A 19,044-nucleotide genomic window follows, 5' to 3' on the forward strand; every position below is an offset into this window, starting at 1 on the left:
TAATATTTAAATATTTTATTTAAAATGTTGTCATTAAATATTAATGCAGCACATTGCTACAGAACATCCAACAATAAGCTTAGGCAATTACGTTGGCAAAGGAATTGTTTATGATGAATAATGATAATACACAAATATTTATTGATCATTGGTGTCTTTTATAAAAGCAATCAGATCACATATCACATCATGCCTAGCAGCAACCTTTAACCGTGGTAAAAATCACTTCCTCTCGTGACTTTCAGATTAATTCTGACTGGCTGAAATGCACAGTTTTAGACATCAACACCGTTCAAAGTTGGTTTCTGAACTCAGGTGAACTTTATCGTACAGTGCACAATTTGTATAATAGCAGTCTGTCCAACACACTACTGTTACTGTACTACAAATAACATAGTAAAACAGGCATCCTCTCCTGCAGTTGTCATATCTTCAGAGGTAAAAAGACACTCAAACATGTGTGAAAACATGCATGAAGAGCGTTTGTGAATGATGCATGTCAGTGTTGATGTCACTGATGCTGATCTACAGTGATTCAGATGACAGATTCATGTGTGAACACGTCTATTCCAGCAAATGTTTAGAACCTGATAAGACATTCCTGAGAGAAGCAGAAATCACACACACACACACACACACACACACACACACTATAATAGAATAATATACTTTAAAATAATATGTGCAAACTGAATGCAAAGTTTTTGGACGCTTAATTACATGTTACTAACAATTAAATGAAAATGAATTAAAGTCTTTAGTTATATTAAATGCATTTATTTGAACTTAAAGGGTTAATTCAACCAAAAATTTAAATTAGCCCATAAATTACTCACCCTCAAGTCATCCTAGGTTTTTTGACCCACTTAAGTAAAACTTGAATACATCATTATTACTTCTGTATTTGAAATATGGTTAAAGTTTACTGTCAAATGTACTGATAAACATTTATGTTAAACTAAAATATACTTTAATGTCATTTCTACTGAAATACTCATGTATTTAAATATATTTTAGTAACACGTTTGTAATGATGAAGCTGTAATTTAGTATGGTTTTAAAAATCTTAACTTTCAATGTAATATTTAAGAACATACAATTAAAATTCATTCAAATGTGCTTCAGTATGTTTATCAAGATTCAGTATGCTTGACAATAGATTGTTAAAACAATTATTAAAATGCACTTTAAAGTCAAACTTAAAAGTGCACTTTTTAAAAGTGTACTTAAGTGTGTTACAGTCGTGAAAGTGTCTCTAAGTAGCCCTTTATTTCATATTAATATTATTAATATTATATAATCTGCTAGTTTTTAATATACTTTTAAGATTTAAAGTACACTAAAAGTGCACATTCAATATACAATACAATTAAGCACACCTGTTTTTCACAGGGGATAGTATCACAAACAGCAGTAGTTCATATGTTTTCCTTCATCTGTGATTCTTATCACAAACTCTGCTCAGTCAAATATCAGCTGTATGTAACTCCTATAACCCAGTCTGACTGAATAACATGGGGCAAGTATTTTTTTCCGTTGTGTAAAGAGTTCATGTATTGCTCCACTATCAAACACATCACGCTTCAGATAGCTGAACTCCAAAACGTCACATTCTTCATGTGATTTTACCAACTTAACTCAAACACACACACACACAGGATATGTTGAAAGCTGGACATTTACGAGGGATGTCTAGATTTTCAACTTGACCTCTGTTTCACAGTTCTGGGTTTCCCACAAATTACCGAATGCTGCCAGATGCCAAAATTGCTGCTGTAAAGGTATTTTTGATGCAGCCCTTCTAGTTATGGCGTCTGTAGCATCTCAGCTAACATTCAGGAAACATTCTTAGAACATATTTTTCTCAGCTGGGATTATAGTATACATCCTGAATGTGTGTGTGTTTTAAGAGGACGTGCTGCCCTGATAAAACCCAGGATGTCTTTCTACTTCCTGCTTTGAAACTTTTTTTAGCCATAAAGACAAATGGCACCAGATGTGTCTAGCCGGACACTACATAGCGTGTGTGTGTGTGTGTGTGTGTGTGTGTGTGTGTGTGTAATCCAGTCATGTAAATCCTGTGATTATGCTCCTGATTTATAAATCAGCTCTTATTTTGGTTCATATGCATGAATGTCTTATGCAATGAAATCATAATCAGATTATTAAACGCACACACACACAGAGAGAGAGAGTGAGAGAGAGAGAGAGAGAGAGAGAGAGAGAGATCTGCTGTACAGTATAAACTCTTTAGTTCCAAGTCAACATAAAAGTTCACTCTAGTTCACCCCAAAATAAAAATAAAAAATCATTCACTCACCATAATGTTGTTCCAAACCAAACCTGTATGACTTTCTATCTTCTGGATTTTAATTCATTGGGCTGGTCGCTCTTTACCATGCAATTGCAAAGAATGGAGACTTTCAAGCTCCCAAGGAAACCAAAACACCATATAATATCATAAACGTGTTCATAAGACTTTTATGTAAAGATTTCTGAATTCACATGTCAAAAGTCATTATTGATTTATCCGATTAAAAAAAAAAAAATTCAATGAAAAGTCATGAACCAAAACAATTAGCTCAGAGACAAGTAAATCAATCAATCAATCAATAAATCAATCAATCAATAAAATCTGCTAGTTGGGTAAAAAAAAAAAATTATCTTTGATTTAAGTTTATTTATTTTCCTAGTTTATTATACAAAAACCTAATTTTGAATTTTTTTCAGAAAACAACAGTATCTTAATTCATTTTGCTTCATGAAAAAACTCTGAAAATCTGAAAATGTTATTAAGACATAAAATAAAATAAAATAAAATAAAATAAAATAAAATAATAATTTAGTTGAAATTGTGGCATCACTTAATCAGATTTAGGTCTGATTTGAAAGGTTTATATGTACACTGAAAAATCTTTGGTGTAGCAACAGTTTTCAATTGCTAGTAAATTTCACAAATAATTACAAAAGGAACACAACGAATATGACATTTTAAAGAAGAATAACTGAATTAGTCTTTTCTTGTAATACATTGTGAATAATCTAACAGTCTTTGTTTTACAACTTTTTGCAGCGTAATGTCTAAAAACATATTACTCTATGCCGATAATGGATTGTTTTTATTTTTAATTTTTAGTCAAATTACCCATTCAGCTAAGAGTGCACATTTTAAGTCATTTTTACTCAAACATCACCATTCACTAAAAATAAAGGCATGAATGAGTAGCAAATGTAAAATCTCACACATGTGGTGAAGGGAAAAGTGAGTCGAGCAGTGAATGAGGAAAACAGGAGTGTGGAAGGGTTTCTGTCATTTGGAGGAGGGGAGAGAGGGGTTATTGAGGGCGAGGGATGATGGGGGGCGGGGGGTGAAAAATGGGTCACGCTGTTGTACACGCTAACAGAAACGCAGCGCTATGGCAACCTGAGAGCAGCAGCAGATCAGTGAAAACCTAAAACTGGAACAGAATGAGAATGAGCTGAAGGAGTCTGGGAAAGAGCCAGCACTTCTGTCTCATCAAAATGTTTTCTGCTCATTTGTTCTGTGTTTTCTGTAAATGTTCAGCCTAGTGCTTCTGTACAATGGTTTCCATGCTAGTCTATTATTGTGATTTAGAAACCCTTTCCTAAATGGCTCACAAACAAACAAACATACATGCATACATACATATATTTTTTTTTCCCCAAATATATTTAAAAATATACAAAATGCCAAAACATGTTTCGAAATATATTTATATATATATTCTCTACCAATATTTTTTTTTTGTATATTGAAAATATATTTTAAAAATATAAATACATTTTTAAATGCATTTAAACATATAGTTAACCTTCCATAAATTTAAATCCAAGAAAATACATTCACATGTCACATTTAAAGAAAAAATGTATATGTTGTCCACAAAACGTGTAAATATATAGCGCATTTGAATAAATTCAACAATTCCATCCACATTAGCAAATTTGTAGGCTATTGTAAGAATGAAAATTAATTTTCTTGCCTCTGAAATACATTTTGAAATATATATTGGTATATTAAAGTGGAATTCAATATATGTTCTGTTTCAAAAACATATTTTATTGAGCTTCATATTTAAAATATATTTTGGCCAGATAAAAATATTTTTGGGGTTCTATGGAGAGTTCTTGATTGAAATAAGCTGCAAAGTGGTTGAAAATATTATGTTGAGAGTCGGTGGTCTAGCTGTGCAAGACTACATATGGATTAACATGCAGAATGACTGCAATGAAATGAGGTAGTAAAGAAGCACAGGGCCTGACACACAGCGAGAGCACAGAGATAGTGAGACGATTGTGTTTGTTATGGCTGTGGAGGGTGTGACTGTAAAGCAGTTGTGCTACTGGCTCTCAGTCTGCAAGAACATACACAAACTCACACTTTCAGTTTTGCTGTAGACGGAACTGTTAAAGAACACCAGATATGATTTACATAAGCAGCTGAGAAATTAATGCTGCAAATTAATGAGAGTTAGTTGACAAGTAGTTGCAAATTTTTTATAGTTAGTAGAATGTCTAATGTGGATTATAAAAATAAAGTGTAACCGATTATTTAAATGTAAGTAAATGAGTCATGCTCTTTGGATCTCAAATCATGCTGGAGGACATGATTATCAGGTTTGGTTGATACAGCTGTCATCAAAACAAAATAGATACAATAAATACTAAAACATTCTGAAAATTCTTTTTTTTTTTAGTCAAGTTGTTGTGAAAATATTGCAGGAGAAGTCTCATATTTTTGGAGCCCTTTGCATATTACTTACAGGAATTGTTCACCCCAAAAAATGCTGAAAATGTACTCTCAGGCCATCCAAGATGTAGATGATTCATCATAACAGATTTGGATAAATTTAGCATTCCATCACTTGCTCACCAATGGATCCTCTGCAGTGAATGGGTGCCATCAGAATGAGTCCAAACAGCTGATAAAAACATCACAATAATCCACAAGTAATCCACAACACTCCAGTCCATCAGTTAATGTCTTGTGAAGTGAAAAGCTTTGTGTTTGTAAGAAACAAATCCATCATTAAGATGTTTCACTTTTGGCCAAAACACAAGTCCATAATCCATAATAACACATCTTCCAGTGAAAAAGTCCATCTCCTCTTGTCTTCTCACATCAAAATCCACCTGCATATTTGTTTAGAGCTGTTTTGGACGGTTGTCTCTTGTAAACAGTGCTTGATCTATGCACATTTCTCTCCTGATTAAGATGAGACTTTTTCTCTGTAGAAAGCAATATTTTGTATAGAATGCATATTATAGCTGGAAGCAACTTTTTGAAGTAGAAAAAAACATGTCTTTATGGATATTTTTTCTTACAAACACACAGCTTTTCACTTCACAAGATGTCAACTGATGGACTGGAGTTGTGTGGATTATTGTGATGTTTTTATCAGCTGTTTGGACTCTCATTCTGACGGCACCCATTCACTACAGAGGATCCATTGGTGAATTTCTCCAAATCTGTTCTGATGAAGAAACAAACTCATCCACGTCTTAGATGGCCTGGGTGAATAGATTTTTAGCAAATTTTCATTTTTGGGTGAACTATTCCTTTAAAGAATATGAGTGGAGTGTGTGATAGAGTGTGTGTGTGTGTGTGTGTCTGTGTGTGTGTGACAGAGAGAGAGAGCAGATGATTAGACTGCAGCTGGCACACTGACCCACTAACACTGCAGCTCTCACATCCATACTACAGCTGTCTCTCCCTCTCTTACACACACATATCGACACACTCCGTTTTTCTCTCTAAAGGTTCCTCCCCTCCACCTCCATCCATCTATTCTAATTTAAACTCTATTCTAAAGAACAGTCCACACACACACACACACACACACACACACACACACACTTCACTTAGTCATGAATGAGTGGTAAGAATCTGTCTACATTAGCACTGTTTAAAATTAATTAAATAATTTAAAAATAAATTTAGTTACATAACTAGTTCAGCCCAAAAAGGACTGCCTTTGACTATATTCTTAGTCAGACCAAAAATTAAGTTCATATTTACCAAACATCTCCCATTTGCTGAATGAATTACATAAAAAACAGTGATTTTAAATTGTAATAATATTTCACAATTTTGCCAATTTTACTGTATTTTTGGTCCCCAAAAAAAAAATGCAGCATTGGTGAGCAAAAACGACAAAACATTAAAAATGCCAACCCCAAACTTTTGCACATAGCGTATCTGACCTAGTTCTTCTTTATTATCTCACTGTGACTGGATGGGTCAAATTTCTCAACATCAAGTAGATGTTATTAAGCTGCATAAACGTAAGTCGTATTTTGGGTTCACAATATGTTCTGTGTAAGTTCATGTCATTTTTTTCTATAAAATTTCCCTGTAATTTAGCAAGGAATCATTTCCTTCTCTCTCTTCTGAGGAACACACAAAATCCATTCTAGAGGATTTTGTTCCACCTATCCCCTCAGTTTCCCCGTCCACCCACCAGGCCATGGGGGTGAATTACTCAGCAGCCCCGGAGCTCATTTCCCTGTGTGAAGATCATGGTGTGCTGTATGACAGCAGGGATCTTTGGGTGGCTAACACATTCCTGACATACCGGAGGCGGGGGGTCGGGGCACTGCATGTCATCCTTACAGCACTGGGTGGGGCATAAAAACCATGTGGCATTCCAGCACTTGTGCTGCTACAGGAATGTTCCGGGTTCAGGACAAGTTAAGCTCTATCAACAGTGTCTGTGATACAATATTGATTAGCACAGAAAGAACGTCGTCTCCCTCAGAGCCTAAGCAGATGCTGATATTCATATGGCCAAAAAAATAAGATGACATTCTGATAGCTTTTAATGTAAATCAATGAGATCTTTATAACAGTAGCACTTTACAGACTATTTACATAAAATGCATATAAATATTAGTTGTCTCTCTATATCTCCAAATAATATGTCTTAGTAAGATGATATTTAAATGCTTAGTTTATGATCAACGTGCGGTAATTTCTAAACATATAATGCAATGCAATACACTGATTATTGAGACATGAACAAGTAAACGTTCCTCAAAAGCCTGATGGATCATATTTCATACATTTTAACATGATTTTTCTAAAAAAATATATTTATGGTTTCTTCGGTCTAGTAAATGTTCATCTTGAAATCTTACGAACAACATAAATGTTATTCTCATGTTTAATTTATAAAAACAAGTAAAGATTTAACAGCAAAAAGATGTGTACCACAACCTGCAGGTGGATGTTTTTAAAATTATACTGAAAGACCTTTTACTTGTACTAAGGTTTTGTAAAAAATTAAAATGGCTCATTCCTGTAATACTGTATTTGATATTTCTATAAAACTGTAGAGCAGACATTGAGAAATATGCTATGGTCCAGCTCAGGCAATTTAATTACAGCCCGACTATTTACACAACGGCAAGAAAATGAACAGAATGGAAACAGAGAGCTAACATTATAGCCATTGCTCAGTGAGGGACTGAGAGTTTAACTATCTTTTGAAATGTTGACATTATCAAACCAATTTTACTTTAAATTTACAGGATGCTTCTGCAAACCAACTAACACCAAACAGCTAACAAAACATCACAGAATCCTTTAAATGCATTGCTAATACTCACTAATGCTTGTGCTGATGTTTTCCCTCCAAAATTATGTCACTTCCTGTGTGATGATGCCATCACAGAACTGGCTTTAGTTAAAGGGATCAGTTCACAAAAGACTAAAAGGATGGGAAATGATAAGTGAAAAACTTAGAAATCTATTAACAATTACAACAAAAGTTTCAAGAAATCATGTTTAGTTTAAAGCATTTTGACGAGAAATTCAATGAGATCTTTATACTTACATAACACATAATAAATATCAGTTGTCTGCAGTTCCCAATAATATATTTAAATGCTTACTTCTATGATCAAAGCTCTGTAGGTTCAGAACACATAATGCAATGCAATACACTGATGATTGAGAGATGAACAAATAAACATTCCCTGAAGGTCTGATGTATCATATTTGATACATTTTAACATGATTTTTTCCAAAAAATTATGTATGGATAATCAAGTAAACCTGAGTTTAAACATGTTTAGTCTGAAACGTTTTGCCTAGATAAAGCAAAAATGAGGAAACTTTCTTAATTGCCAGTTTTTCATGTTAGACATTACTGCAGACATGACAAAAATGAAATCCTTATCCCAAAGTAATTAAATTATTTAAAACGCACTCCTATGTTCGCTTCAATTAATTCCTTCACTTGTTTTATATTTCATCAGATATTAAGACATATGAAGAGGATGTGGAAGTTTACTTTTCAAATCATCAATAAAATCCTTAATATTAGTAGTCCATCCATCCAGAGTTGTAAAGCTTCAGATCCAGTAATCTACTGGAGTGTATGTAGTGGTGTGTTTGAATGGGGCAGATGAAGCTCCAGCCCTCTTGTGCAGATTGGGCGGCGTAGCTGCTGGGTGGAGTCACACAGACAAATACTCACACTTGTAGCTGTGAAACTCTTAGTCTGTTCTCCCCGCAGAGTCGTGTGGATTTACTACCAGAAAGCAGCCTTTATTTGTGTCTGCTGAGCACAGCACATTAAAAAACACGCCAGGAATCTAAACGCTCGCTTACTGTCTCTACAGTGTGGGTTTGAATTTAAGGACCCTCAGGGTTTTTTCTGCCTTTATTTTCATTTTTAACTCTTTGAAGGAGACACAAAGGAGGGATGGGTGCTCAGTTGACTAAAGGTGAAGCTACAGTGGACGGAAAAGCCGTGGCTGATAAAGCCAATGGCCAGGTGAGGATCTACAAGCACTTTTATGATTGAACTACCAGTGTTTTGATATATCGGAATGGGATCTTATCTCTCTCTCTCTCTCTCTCTCTCTCTCTCTCTATATATATATATATATATGCCTTTTCATAATCCCATTTATCTAACAATTAACTTTTTACAAATTGGTTATGGCTACTATATCATCAGTTCTCAAGGATGATTTTGTGTTGAACCTTTTTCTAATTTTGAGGGTTTAAGTTGGAAAATCTGTTTCAAACCTCTCTCTCTCTTATTTCTTTTTTAAAATAGGTCTTTTCCAAACACATTTTAGTTAGTTTAGTTAGTTATCAAGCACTCTGTGGTCGTGTGTTGGCACTGAAACTGGCAGTAACCCGAATTTGAGAACAAAAGGTTGCAGAGCTGCATGCAAATGATGCAGAGCGCTTCTGCTGATCTGCAAACAATGCAATGCATGCGTGAGTGTCTGTCTGTGTGTGTGAATGCATGGACCATTCCTTTGGTACTTCATTAATAATCATTCCACCCATCCCCCTTAATGCATATGCGCCCTTCCCCCTCCATATGCAAGACGAGAGCTCTTTTCTTTATTAATCAACTCAATGCATTATTTTGCATATCTTTATGCATGTGATTTAAACACCCCAGTACTTGAACAGAGCAAGTTACCGTAACTCAAGGCTACAGTGCCCGGTTGATAGATCATCTGAATGATTAGTTGTCCGAATTTCTGAAATTCAAGAAAAAAGGTGTTTTAGAGGGAGGTGTTGTTTTAAACACCGTTCTAGGGTTGCTGTCTCCCTTTTCTTTGTTCTCTCTGGTAGTGGTTGGTTTTCTAACCAGTGGATTATATTTAGTAGATCAATATCGCCTCTGGTGGACGTAGTGTGTAATTACTATGCACTCCTGCTTTTGGGTTTCTGGGTGTTGCTTCTGTCTTTAACGTAATTAAATATAGCAATCCTCAGAGTCTTAATTTAAGGTTTAGGCACTACAGTGATGAGCAGGCTGAGCTTTAAATCTCAATTCTTCTAATATTGCTGTATTTTGAGGTTTACATAATACTGGGATTTTTTTTTAAACTAGTGATTTTAATATTTATTTATAAACAAAAATAGAGGTACATATCAATTAAAGGAATTAAAAGTAGTCTATTTGGTTTTGGATCCAAATGAGTGGTATATGCTGTGAAAATATGGCTAACATATTGTGCTATAAACTATACTATGAAAGCAAGCATTTAATATTTACTATGACTATAAAAACAAGCATTTACAAGCATAACCCCTTTGCTTTTCTGCTGACTGTGTGTGTGCCAGCATGCATTTTGGCTTATCTTCTCTCATTCTGCTTTTCTCTTCAGGAAAATGGCCATGTGAAAACCAATGGCGACGTATCCACCAAGCCAGATGGAGAAGCCGTGGCAGCAGACGGAAATGGAACCGCGGAGGTTGCCAAGGAGGAGGCCGCCAAGACGGAGGAGGGAGATGGCATCGAAGCCGCTCCTGCTACCGAAGGTGACGCCGCCAAATCTGATGGCGAAGCTGCAAAGGAAACCAAGAAGAAAAAGAAATTCTCACTGAAGAACTCCTTCAAATTCAAGGGCATTTCCCTGAAAAAGAACAAGAAGGGAAGCGAAGGAAGAGCAGCAGATGGAAGAGTGTGGCTCCCTATTCACAGACTTTTCAGTCATTTGTCTCTTTAAACTTCATCCGATCCTTGATTTTTCAGGGCTGATGAGTGAAATGACAAATTGTCCTCTTAGGAGATGGTTACGGGACGATGTAAAACTACAAATAAATAAAAAAAAAAAACTTTTTTAATAGTGTTTAAATAGCTCTACATTCCAATTTTTTGGCCCTGAAGGGTGCCAGAAGATCTGGGCTAGTGAATAGGTTTTAGTCTTAGTCTGTTTTTAATGATGTTTTACAGTTTTAATCAGATCCAGCTACACATTTCAAAGTTTGTGACAAAGGGGAGTTAAACCACTGCTTTTATTAAATATATATTTTTGTTCTGTTAAGTCTCTGTACATACATTTTCTGACTCTTTATTTTGCTAACATTTCCAGGTGTTAATAAGATGTTGTACGATTAGTCCAAATAAATGTTTGACCGACCCCCGTGTTTGTTTGTTTTTCTGAATTTTTTTTTTTTTTTTTTTGTAAGAACATTATTTAAACAATATCAAATAACTTCATCTGCACAAAGAACATCTTATATTAATATTGCATATTGTAAAAATTATGCATGTTTAGCTGACATTCAAATTCAGACAAAAAGACCTTTTAAATTCAGACAAAAAAATGATGAACTGTCTAATCTGATTGGGAATGTAAATTCACATTAAGAAACTAAAAGGCGAGGTTTTGCAGGGCAATTCATTCCATCACATCAATAAAGGCAAAGTTTACCCAAAAATGTAAAATATGTCTTAATATACTCACCCCAGTATTGTATGCATTTCTTTCTTCCGTGGAACACAAACAAAGATAAAAGGTGTTTCTCACTGTTTTTTGTTCATAAAAAACAGTTAGTGAGGTCCAACATTATTTAAAATATCTTCTCGTGTTCCACAGGAGCAAGTGTCACAGGTTTAAATGTAATCAATAATATGGTAATTGCAATAATTCATTCCATTTATAAAGCGCTTTTCTAGGCACTCAAAGCGCTCTACATTGTCAGGGGGTATTTCCTCATCCACCACCAATGTGCAGCATCCACCTGGATGATGCGACGGCAGCCATAGTGCGCCAGAACGCCCACCACACACCAGCTTACTGGTGGAGAGGAGACAGAGTGATGAAGCCAATCAGTAGATATGGGGATTGTTAGGAGGCCATGATGATCAGAGGCCAATGGGCAAATTTGGCCAGGATGCCGAGGTCACACCTCTACTCTTTTCGAAAGACGTCCTGGGATTTTTAATGACCACAGAGAGTCAGGACCTCGGTTCAACGTCTCATCCGAAGGACGGTGCTTGTTGACAGTATAGTGTCCCCGTCACTATACTGGGGCGTTAGGACCCACACAGACCACAGGGTGAGCACCCCCTGCTGGCCTCACTAACACCTCTTCCAGCAGCAACCTAGTTTTCCCAGGAGGTCTCCCATCCAGGTACTGACCAGGCTCAGCCCTGCTTAGCTTCAGTGGGTAACCAGTCTTGGGCTACAGGGTGATATGGCTGCCGGTGTGTCTGTCCAGCAATGAAGTGTCTGTCCCATTTAAGATGCCAAAATACCTAAAAGTGTCATTTACTCACCTTCATCTCGTTCCTTTCTTCTCTTTTTCCCCCCACTATGAAGAACATGCCAAAAACACACCAAATTGATCACTTTGTCTAAATTGATGAATATAGTGTGCTATTGTTCTTTAACTTATATTTGATCAGCACTAAATAAAGCAGTAAATTATGTCTAAATATTTTGATCTAATCACTAAATACATTCACTAATGTGTTCTCAGTGTGTGCTGACATTCTTATGCATTTGGATACTTTTGTTCATTGTTATTGAATGTGATTTATCCAAGACATGTTCACTTTAACACGCAAACTGCTTTAATAAAACAGGAGCAATTTTAAATAAACAATTAAAGGTATTTTAATCATGTTAATTAATAATTAATAATTATACACAATTCTTCAACCAAGTAGTACAGTTCATTAGCCTAACTTGAATGCAACAAATTATATTATATTCTGCAAAGTTCAAGTAAAAATATACAGTAAGTTCACATATTATAGCACCACCTTATGGCCAGCTATCAAATAATTTGAATGATGATGATGATTGTCTATTTACTACTGAAATCAAAATAAAAAATGAAATAAAGGTGGTTAAAATATGATCCCACAGATAAAACCTGTAAATAATTAATTAAAAAATGTAGATGATACAGTATTATTCTTATTACACAGTGTATGTGTAAATTATGTTGTTGTTTGTGTGTAAATCTATTCATGCTTAATATTAATATTTTTTAATGTACTATGTTGCTGAATGACAGAAAAATTTCAAAGGTACATGGCCCACTGGTTTCACAAACCCCATAATAATATATACAATCCCCCATGAATAATAGTTTGTTAAAACCATATATGTACAGGGAAGCAAAAATCAACAATAGCCTAATAAACTAAATATTATAACAAGGTCCTTTAGATGCACATCATCTCCAATTTTTTTGTGCTGTAATACTCTGACCTTTCACTGTACTCTATGAAGGAATGATGAGTTCCACATGCTTTTAAGTGTCATCAGGAGATAAGTGGAAACATCTCCATCTATCCATAGAGATCATCATCATCATCAGACATGTACCTGTAACCATCATACGTCCGATCATTGCGATACCTGCAATCATATTTTTAGGAGTAAGCTTTAACATAGAAAATAAGAAATAAGAATAAGAAATAGTTGCTAAATCAGAAGAAATGTGCATGTATGCTAACTGTTGTTTAATAACAATGAATATACTTACTTAAAGCTGACAAATGGCTCTAAAATATGAGCCACATTCACACAAGCTGCTGTAAAACAGCTGATATACACACAGCTATATACCCATACCATATTAAGCTTTTATTTACAACATAAAATAATTTAGTAGATGCTAAATCAAATAATAAATGCAAATATGCATGCATTATATCTGAATACACCTACGTCTTGGGCCATACTGCTTTCCCTGTTTTACAGAAATCTGAAATCAGGGGAGAAAAGTTAAACAAGCATGTTTCAGTGGGTAAAGAGTGCAAACACGAATTAAGTGATAAAATTATGTATAATCTGCGTCTCTTTGAGTTCCTACGTTTTTTTCTTCCCTTACACACTGTTAAATGAATAAAAATGTATCCATTTTTGTATACATTTTCTTCTACAGCTTTTTCCCGTTATGATCATAGAATCTTCAAAGTAGGCTGTTTTGACTTACTGTGGACAAATAAACAACCACCAAATAACGTCTCAGTTACGTACGTAACCCTTGTTCCCTGATGGATGGAACGGAGACGTTATGTCGAACGACATATGGGGTCTCACTTGGGAGCCCAATCATCTCTGAGTTTAAGAGAAAACGCCAATGAGAATTGGCTAGTGGATTTTGCATGCTGAGCCACTCCCCGTGCACACGGGTATATAAGGCGACAGCGTGCATCCACTCATTAGGTTTTACGCTGAGGAGCCGAGAACGTGTCCCAGCAACAGCGAATAGTCGAATGACAAAAGGGGTCTATGGAAAACGCCACAACCTGGAGCAACTGCCAGAAGAGACTGACAGAGCGGATCTGTCAAGGGAAGACACAGGTTTACCGAGAGGGAAACCTTACCGTGGAAGAAAACACATATGGGATTACCCGTAGGGAATCAAGACATATGGACACCTAGCCCAGTACAGGGGCTGACCGGGACTCCGGGCATGCTAACACCAGTACTGTGCCTGGCGTCAGACTGCTCCACCAAGTCTGAATGCCGGGGGTGCTGGAGGATGCTCGACCAGGGTTCGCCAAACGGGGAACTTTACTGGGAGAAGAAAGGTGGTCGCATCCCCGTGTGAGGGGGAATGGCGCAGTAAGCGTGACACCGAGCCAGATCTTCCTGACAATTACCGGTTACCCAACACACGGGAAGAAACTGGCTCTACACGAAGGTTGTAAAACCTCGCGAAGATGTTAGGTGTTGCCCAGCCCCCAGCTCGACAGATGTCTGCCAGAGAGGCGCCAGCGCCCAGGTGGAGGTAACGCTCTGAGTGGAGTGGGCTCTCACCCTCAGGGGGCACGGCTCGCCTTGGGATTGGTACGCCAAGGAGATGGCATCCACTATCCAGTGGGCCAATCTCTGCTTGGAGACAGCCTTCCCTTTCTGCTGACCTCCAAAGCAGACAAGGAGCTGCTCAGAGCTTCTGAAGCTCTGGGTGCGGTCCACGTATATGTGTAATGCTCTTACGGGACACAGCAACGCCAAGGCTGGATCTGCCTCCTCCGGGGGCAGCGCTTGCAGGTTCACCACCTGATCTCGGAAGGGTGTGGTATTCCTTGGGCCTTGGGCATGTATCCAGGCCGGGATCTCAGGACAACGTGAGAGTAGGCCAGCCCGAACACAAGGCAGTCTTCACTTACCGAAAATGCTTGGAGGTCCCTGATCCTCTTGATGGAAGTGAGTGCAATCAGGAACGCTGTCTTGAGAGACAGGAACTTCAGCTCAACTGAATCAAGCGGCTCAAAGGGACCCTTCTGAAGTCCAGCCAGGACAACAGAGAGATCCCAGGAGGGTATCAGGAGTGTCCTAGGAGGATTCCACCTTCTGGCACCCCTCAGGAACCTAACGATCAGGACATGCTTCCCCAGGGACCGGCCATCCACTGCATTGTGATGTGCTGTGATAGCAGCAACATACACTTTCAAGGTGGAGGGTGACAGCCTACACTCCAAGCTTTCTTGCAGGAAAGAAAGCACGACTCCAATCGAGCATCTCCGGGTGTCTTCTCGGTGAGAAGAACACCAATTCGTGAACAGACTCCACTTCAAAGCATAGGCCTGCCTCGTAGAAGGAGCTCTAGCCTGAGTGATAGTGCCTACCACCGCTGGTGGCAGATCACTTAGGTCTGCCGCGTCCCGTCCAGAAGCCACACGTGGAGGTTCCAGAGATCTGGACACGGGTGCCATATGGTGCCCAGCCCCTGTGAAAGGAGGTCCTTCCTCAGGGGGATGCGCAAGGGAGGGGCTGTCATGAGGAGCATGACTTCCGAAAACCAGGTCCGGGTGGGCCAGAAATGCACAACCAACAGGACCTGTTCCTCATCCTCCCTGACCTTGCACAGTGTCTGTGGGAGCAGGCTCACTGGGGAAAACGCATACTTGCGTACAGCCCGAGGCCAGCTGTGTGCCCGTGCATCCGTGCCCAGGGGGGCCTGGGTCAGGGAGTAGAGAGCATGTGATTGAACTCCCCCGGAATGTGGACAGCGCGCAGGTACTTGAGCCACGTCTGACTCCAGAGACTCCAGAGGCAGGCGAGTTGACATGCGACGTGATCGTAGACCACCCTGTCAGTTGATGTACCAGCAGCCTTGTCCAGCAGCAGATGACTTTTCCAGCAGCAGCGGCCGGAACTGCCGCAAGGCAGGCTAGATGCACTGCCAGCAACTCCAGACAGCTGATGTGCCAAAGCAGTCGAGGTCCTGTCCAGAACCCCGAAGCTGCCTGCCCGTTGCACGTAGCACCCCAGCCCATATTAGAGGCATCTGTTGTGACGAAATGCCGGGACACTTGTTCTAAGGGCAACCCGGCCCGTAGAAAAGCAAGGTCCGACCAGGGGCTGAATAGGCGGCGACACATCGGTGTGATGGTGACACGATGCGTACCGTGGCGCCATGCCCATCTCCAGATGTCGAGATAGTTGAGGATCCTGATGCCCACTTCCCATAGTGGAGCAACGGCATCCTCCGCAACTTTCGTGAAGACACGGGGGACAGGGAGAGCCCGAAGGGGAGGACCTTGTACTGGCTCGATTGCATCCTTCGCCAACAGGACAGCAATCTCCTCGCGCAAGACAGAGGTGTCACCGAAAGCCACGAAGTCTCAAGAATGCCACTGAACTTGGGAGGTCACCTGGCGAACTGAATTGCGTAGTCGAGTCGCACCATCCGAATGAGCCAGCAGGACGGGTTGGGCAACGCAAGCCACACTCCTAAACTCTGTACGAGTGGCACCAAAGGGACAGTCGACGTACCCACAGTGGTGCAGCGATGGGGAGTTGTGCTGGGTGGCCCAGAAGGCATCACGTTCCGAGTCATCACAACAAAACTCCCTGTGTCCCCAGAGGGACTGGCCAGAGAAGCGTTCCGCGACCTCTTGGCCACTGGTGATAAGGGGCGTCATGGGTGAGAGTGAGGAAGCAGTGCGTCGCTCACTGTCAACCCACGAGCCTTGCAACCTGGAGAAAAAGGAAACTGTTCTTTCTCTGACAATGTGGTTACCGCTGGCAAAAGAAAAGCAAACAAAAGCTTCTCCGCCCGGCCCTCCTCCAGGGGAAGGAGCGGCACTGTCCTCGCCACCTCCTGAAGAGTAGTCACCCACATCTCCGGGTTGCCCGTGTCAGGGCCGCTTTGCCGTCTTCTTGGAGGACTTAACGGCCGGAAGCAACACGGGGGGCGCCACTCTCCTGCGTGGGGCTCGATGCGCTGGTCTCGACGATGTCTCAGCGAGGGGTGGAGCCAGTGTGGAGGACGCAGGAGGGCATCCACGGCGACGAGCAGGCTGAGACACGGCCCGCGACAGAACGGTGGCAGCTGGAAGATCACGTCGGGGCAAGATGTGCTGTATGTCCTCAGTCTGCTGTTGTACTGCCGAGAACTGCTGGGGCGTCCCGTCCAGAAGCCACACGTGGAGGTTCCAGAGATCTGGACACGGGTGCCATATGGTGCCCAGCCCCTGTGAAAGGAGGTCCTTCCTCAGGGGGATGCGCAAGGGAGGGGCTGTCATGAGGAGCATGACTTCCGAAAACCAGGTCCGGGTGGGCCAGAAATGCACAACCAACAGGACCTGTTCCTCATCCTCCCTGACCTTGCACAGTGTCTGTGGGAGCAGGCTCACTGGGGAAAACGCATACTTGCGTACAGCCCGAGGCCAGCTGTGTGCCCGTGCATCCGTGCCCAGGGGGGCCTGGGTCAGGGAGTAATACAACTGGCAGTGGGAGGACTCGTGGGAAGCAAACAGGTCCACCTGAGCTTCTCCGAATTGACTCCAGATCAGCTGGACCGTCTGGGGATGGAGTCCCCATTCTCCGGGGAAAGTAAGCTGTCGTGAGAGCATGTCGGCTGCACGATTGAACTCCCCCGGAATGTGGACAGCGCGCAGGTACTTGAGCCACGTCTGACTCCAGAGGAGGAGATGGCAGGCGAGTTGACATGCGACGTGATCGTAGACCACCCTGTCAGTTGATGTACCAGCAGCCTTGTCCAGCAGCAGATGACTTTTCCAGCAGCAGCGGCCGGAACTGCCGCAAGGCAGGCTAGATGCACTGCCAGCAACTCCAGACAGCTGATGTGCCAAAGCAGTCGAGGTCCTGTCCAGAACCCCGAAGCTGCCTGCCCGTTGCACGTAGCACCCCAGCCCATATTAGAGGCATCTGTTGTGACGAAATGCCGGGACACTTGTTCTAAGGGCAACCCGGCCCGTAGAAAAGCAAGGTCCGACCAGGGGCTGAATAGGCGGCGACACATCGGTGTGATGGTGACACGATGCGTACCGTGGCGCCATGCCCATCTCCAGATGTCGAGATAGTTGAGGATCCTGATGCCCACTTCCCATAGTGGAGCAACGGCATCCTCCGCAACTTTCGTGAAGACACGGGGGACAGGGAGAGCCCGAAGGGGAGGACCTTGTACTGGCTCGATTGCATCCTTCGCCAACAGGACAGCAATCTCCTCGCGCAAGACAGAGGTGTCACCGAAAGCCACGAAGTCTCAAGAATGCCACTGAACTTGGGAGGTCACCTGGCGAACTGAATTGCGTAGTCGAGTCGCACCATCCGAATGAGCCAGCAGGACGGGTTGGGCAACGCAAGCCACACTCCTAAACTCTGTACGAGTGGCACCAAAGGGACAGTCGACGTACCCACAGTGGTGCAGCGATGGGGAGTTGTGCTGGGTGGCCCAGAAGGCATCACGTTCCGAGTCATCACAACAAAACTCCCTGTGTCCCCAGAGGGACTGGCCAGAGAAGCGTTCCGCGACCTCTTGGCCACTGGTGATAAGGGGCGTCATGGGTGAGAGTGAGGAAGCAGTGCGTCGCTCACTGTCAACCCACGAGCCTTGCAACCTGGAGAAAAAGGAAACTGTTCTTTCTCTGACAATGTGGTTACCGCTGGCAAAAGAAAAGCAAACAAAAGCTTCTCCGCCCGGCCCTCCTCCAGGGGAAGGAGCGGCACTGTCCTCGCCACCTCCTGAAGAGTAGTCACCCACATCTCCGGGTTGCCCGTGTCAGGGCCGCTTTGCCGTCTTCTTGGAGGACTTAACGGCCGGAAGCAACACGGGGGGCGCCACTCTCCTGCGTGGGGCTCGATGCGCTGGTCTCGACGATGTCTCAGCGAGGGGTGGAGCCAGTGTGGAGGACGCAGGAGGGCATCCACGGCGACGAGCAGGCTGAGACACGGCCCGCGACAGAACGGTGGCAGCTGGAAGATCACGTCGGGGCAAGATGTGCTGTATGTCCTCAGTCTGCTTTTGTACTGCCGAGAACTGCTGTGCAC

The 19,044-nt window shown here is 41.3% G+C and overlaps 2 protein-coding genes across 2 annotated transcripts in view; one reads left to right on the forward strand and one right to left on the reverse strand.

Annotated features, from left to right (window-relative positions):
* The first annotated feature begins 8,524 nt into the window (after window positions 1-8,524).
* On the forward strand, window positions 8,525-10,917 carry LOC107655702 (MARCKS-related protein-like). Its single transcript, XM_016443281.1, has 2 exons — window positions 8,525-8,801; window positions 10,162-10,917. Exons 1-2 carry the CDS (start codon window positions 8,730-8,732, stop codon window positions 10,501-10,503), a joined length of 414 nt encoding a protein of 137 aa, XP_016298767.1. The 5' UTR covers window positions 8,525-8,729; the 3' UTR covers window positions 10,504-10,917.
* Window positions 10,918-12,640: 1,723 nt separating this feature from the next.
* LOC107655711 (tripartite motif-containing protein 29-like) overlaps window positions 12,641-19,044 on the reverse strand; it is a 21,990-nt gene continuing 15,586 nt past the window's right edge. The window contains exons 9-10 of the mRNA XM_016443291.1: window positions 13,465-13,501; window positions 12,641-13,152 (exon numbers count right to left, since the gene is read on the reverse strand). Of these exons, the coding sequence (XP_016298777.1) occupies window positions 13,083-13,152; window positions 13,465-13,501 (107 nt within the window). The 3' untranslated portion in view covers window positions 12,641-13,082. The remainder of the gene's footprint in view (window positions 13,153-13,464; window positions 13,502-19,044) is intronic.

This window comes from Sinocyclocheilus anshuiensis, unplaced genomic scaffold, assembly GCF_001515605.1.
Source record: "Sinocyclocheilus anshuiensis isolate Anshui unplaced genomic scaffold, SAMN03320099.WGS_v1.1 scaffold1463, whole genome shotgun sequence".
NCBI classification, from domain to species: Eukaryota; Metazoa; Chordata; class Actinopteri; order Cypriniformes; family Cyprinidae; genus Sinocyclocheilus; species Sinocyclocheilus anshuiensis.

Excerpts from the sequence above, each read along its gene's own strand:
- LOC107655702 (XM_016443281.1), top strand. The coding sequence starts at position 8,730 with ATGGGTGCTCAGTTGACTAAAGGTGAAGCTACAGTGGACGGAAAAGCC. Across the intron at positions 8,802-10,161 it reads CTGATAAAGCCAATGGCCAG|GAAAATGGCCATGTGAAAAC; the intron begins GTGAGGATCTAC and ends TTTTCTCTTCAG.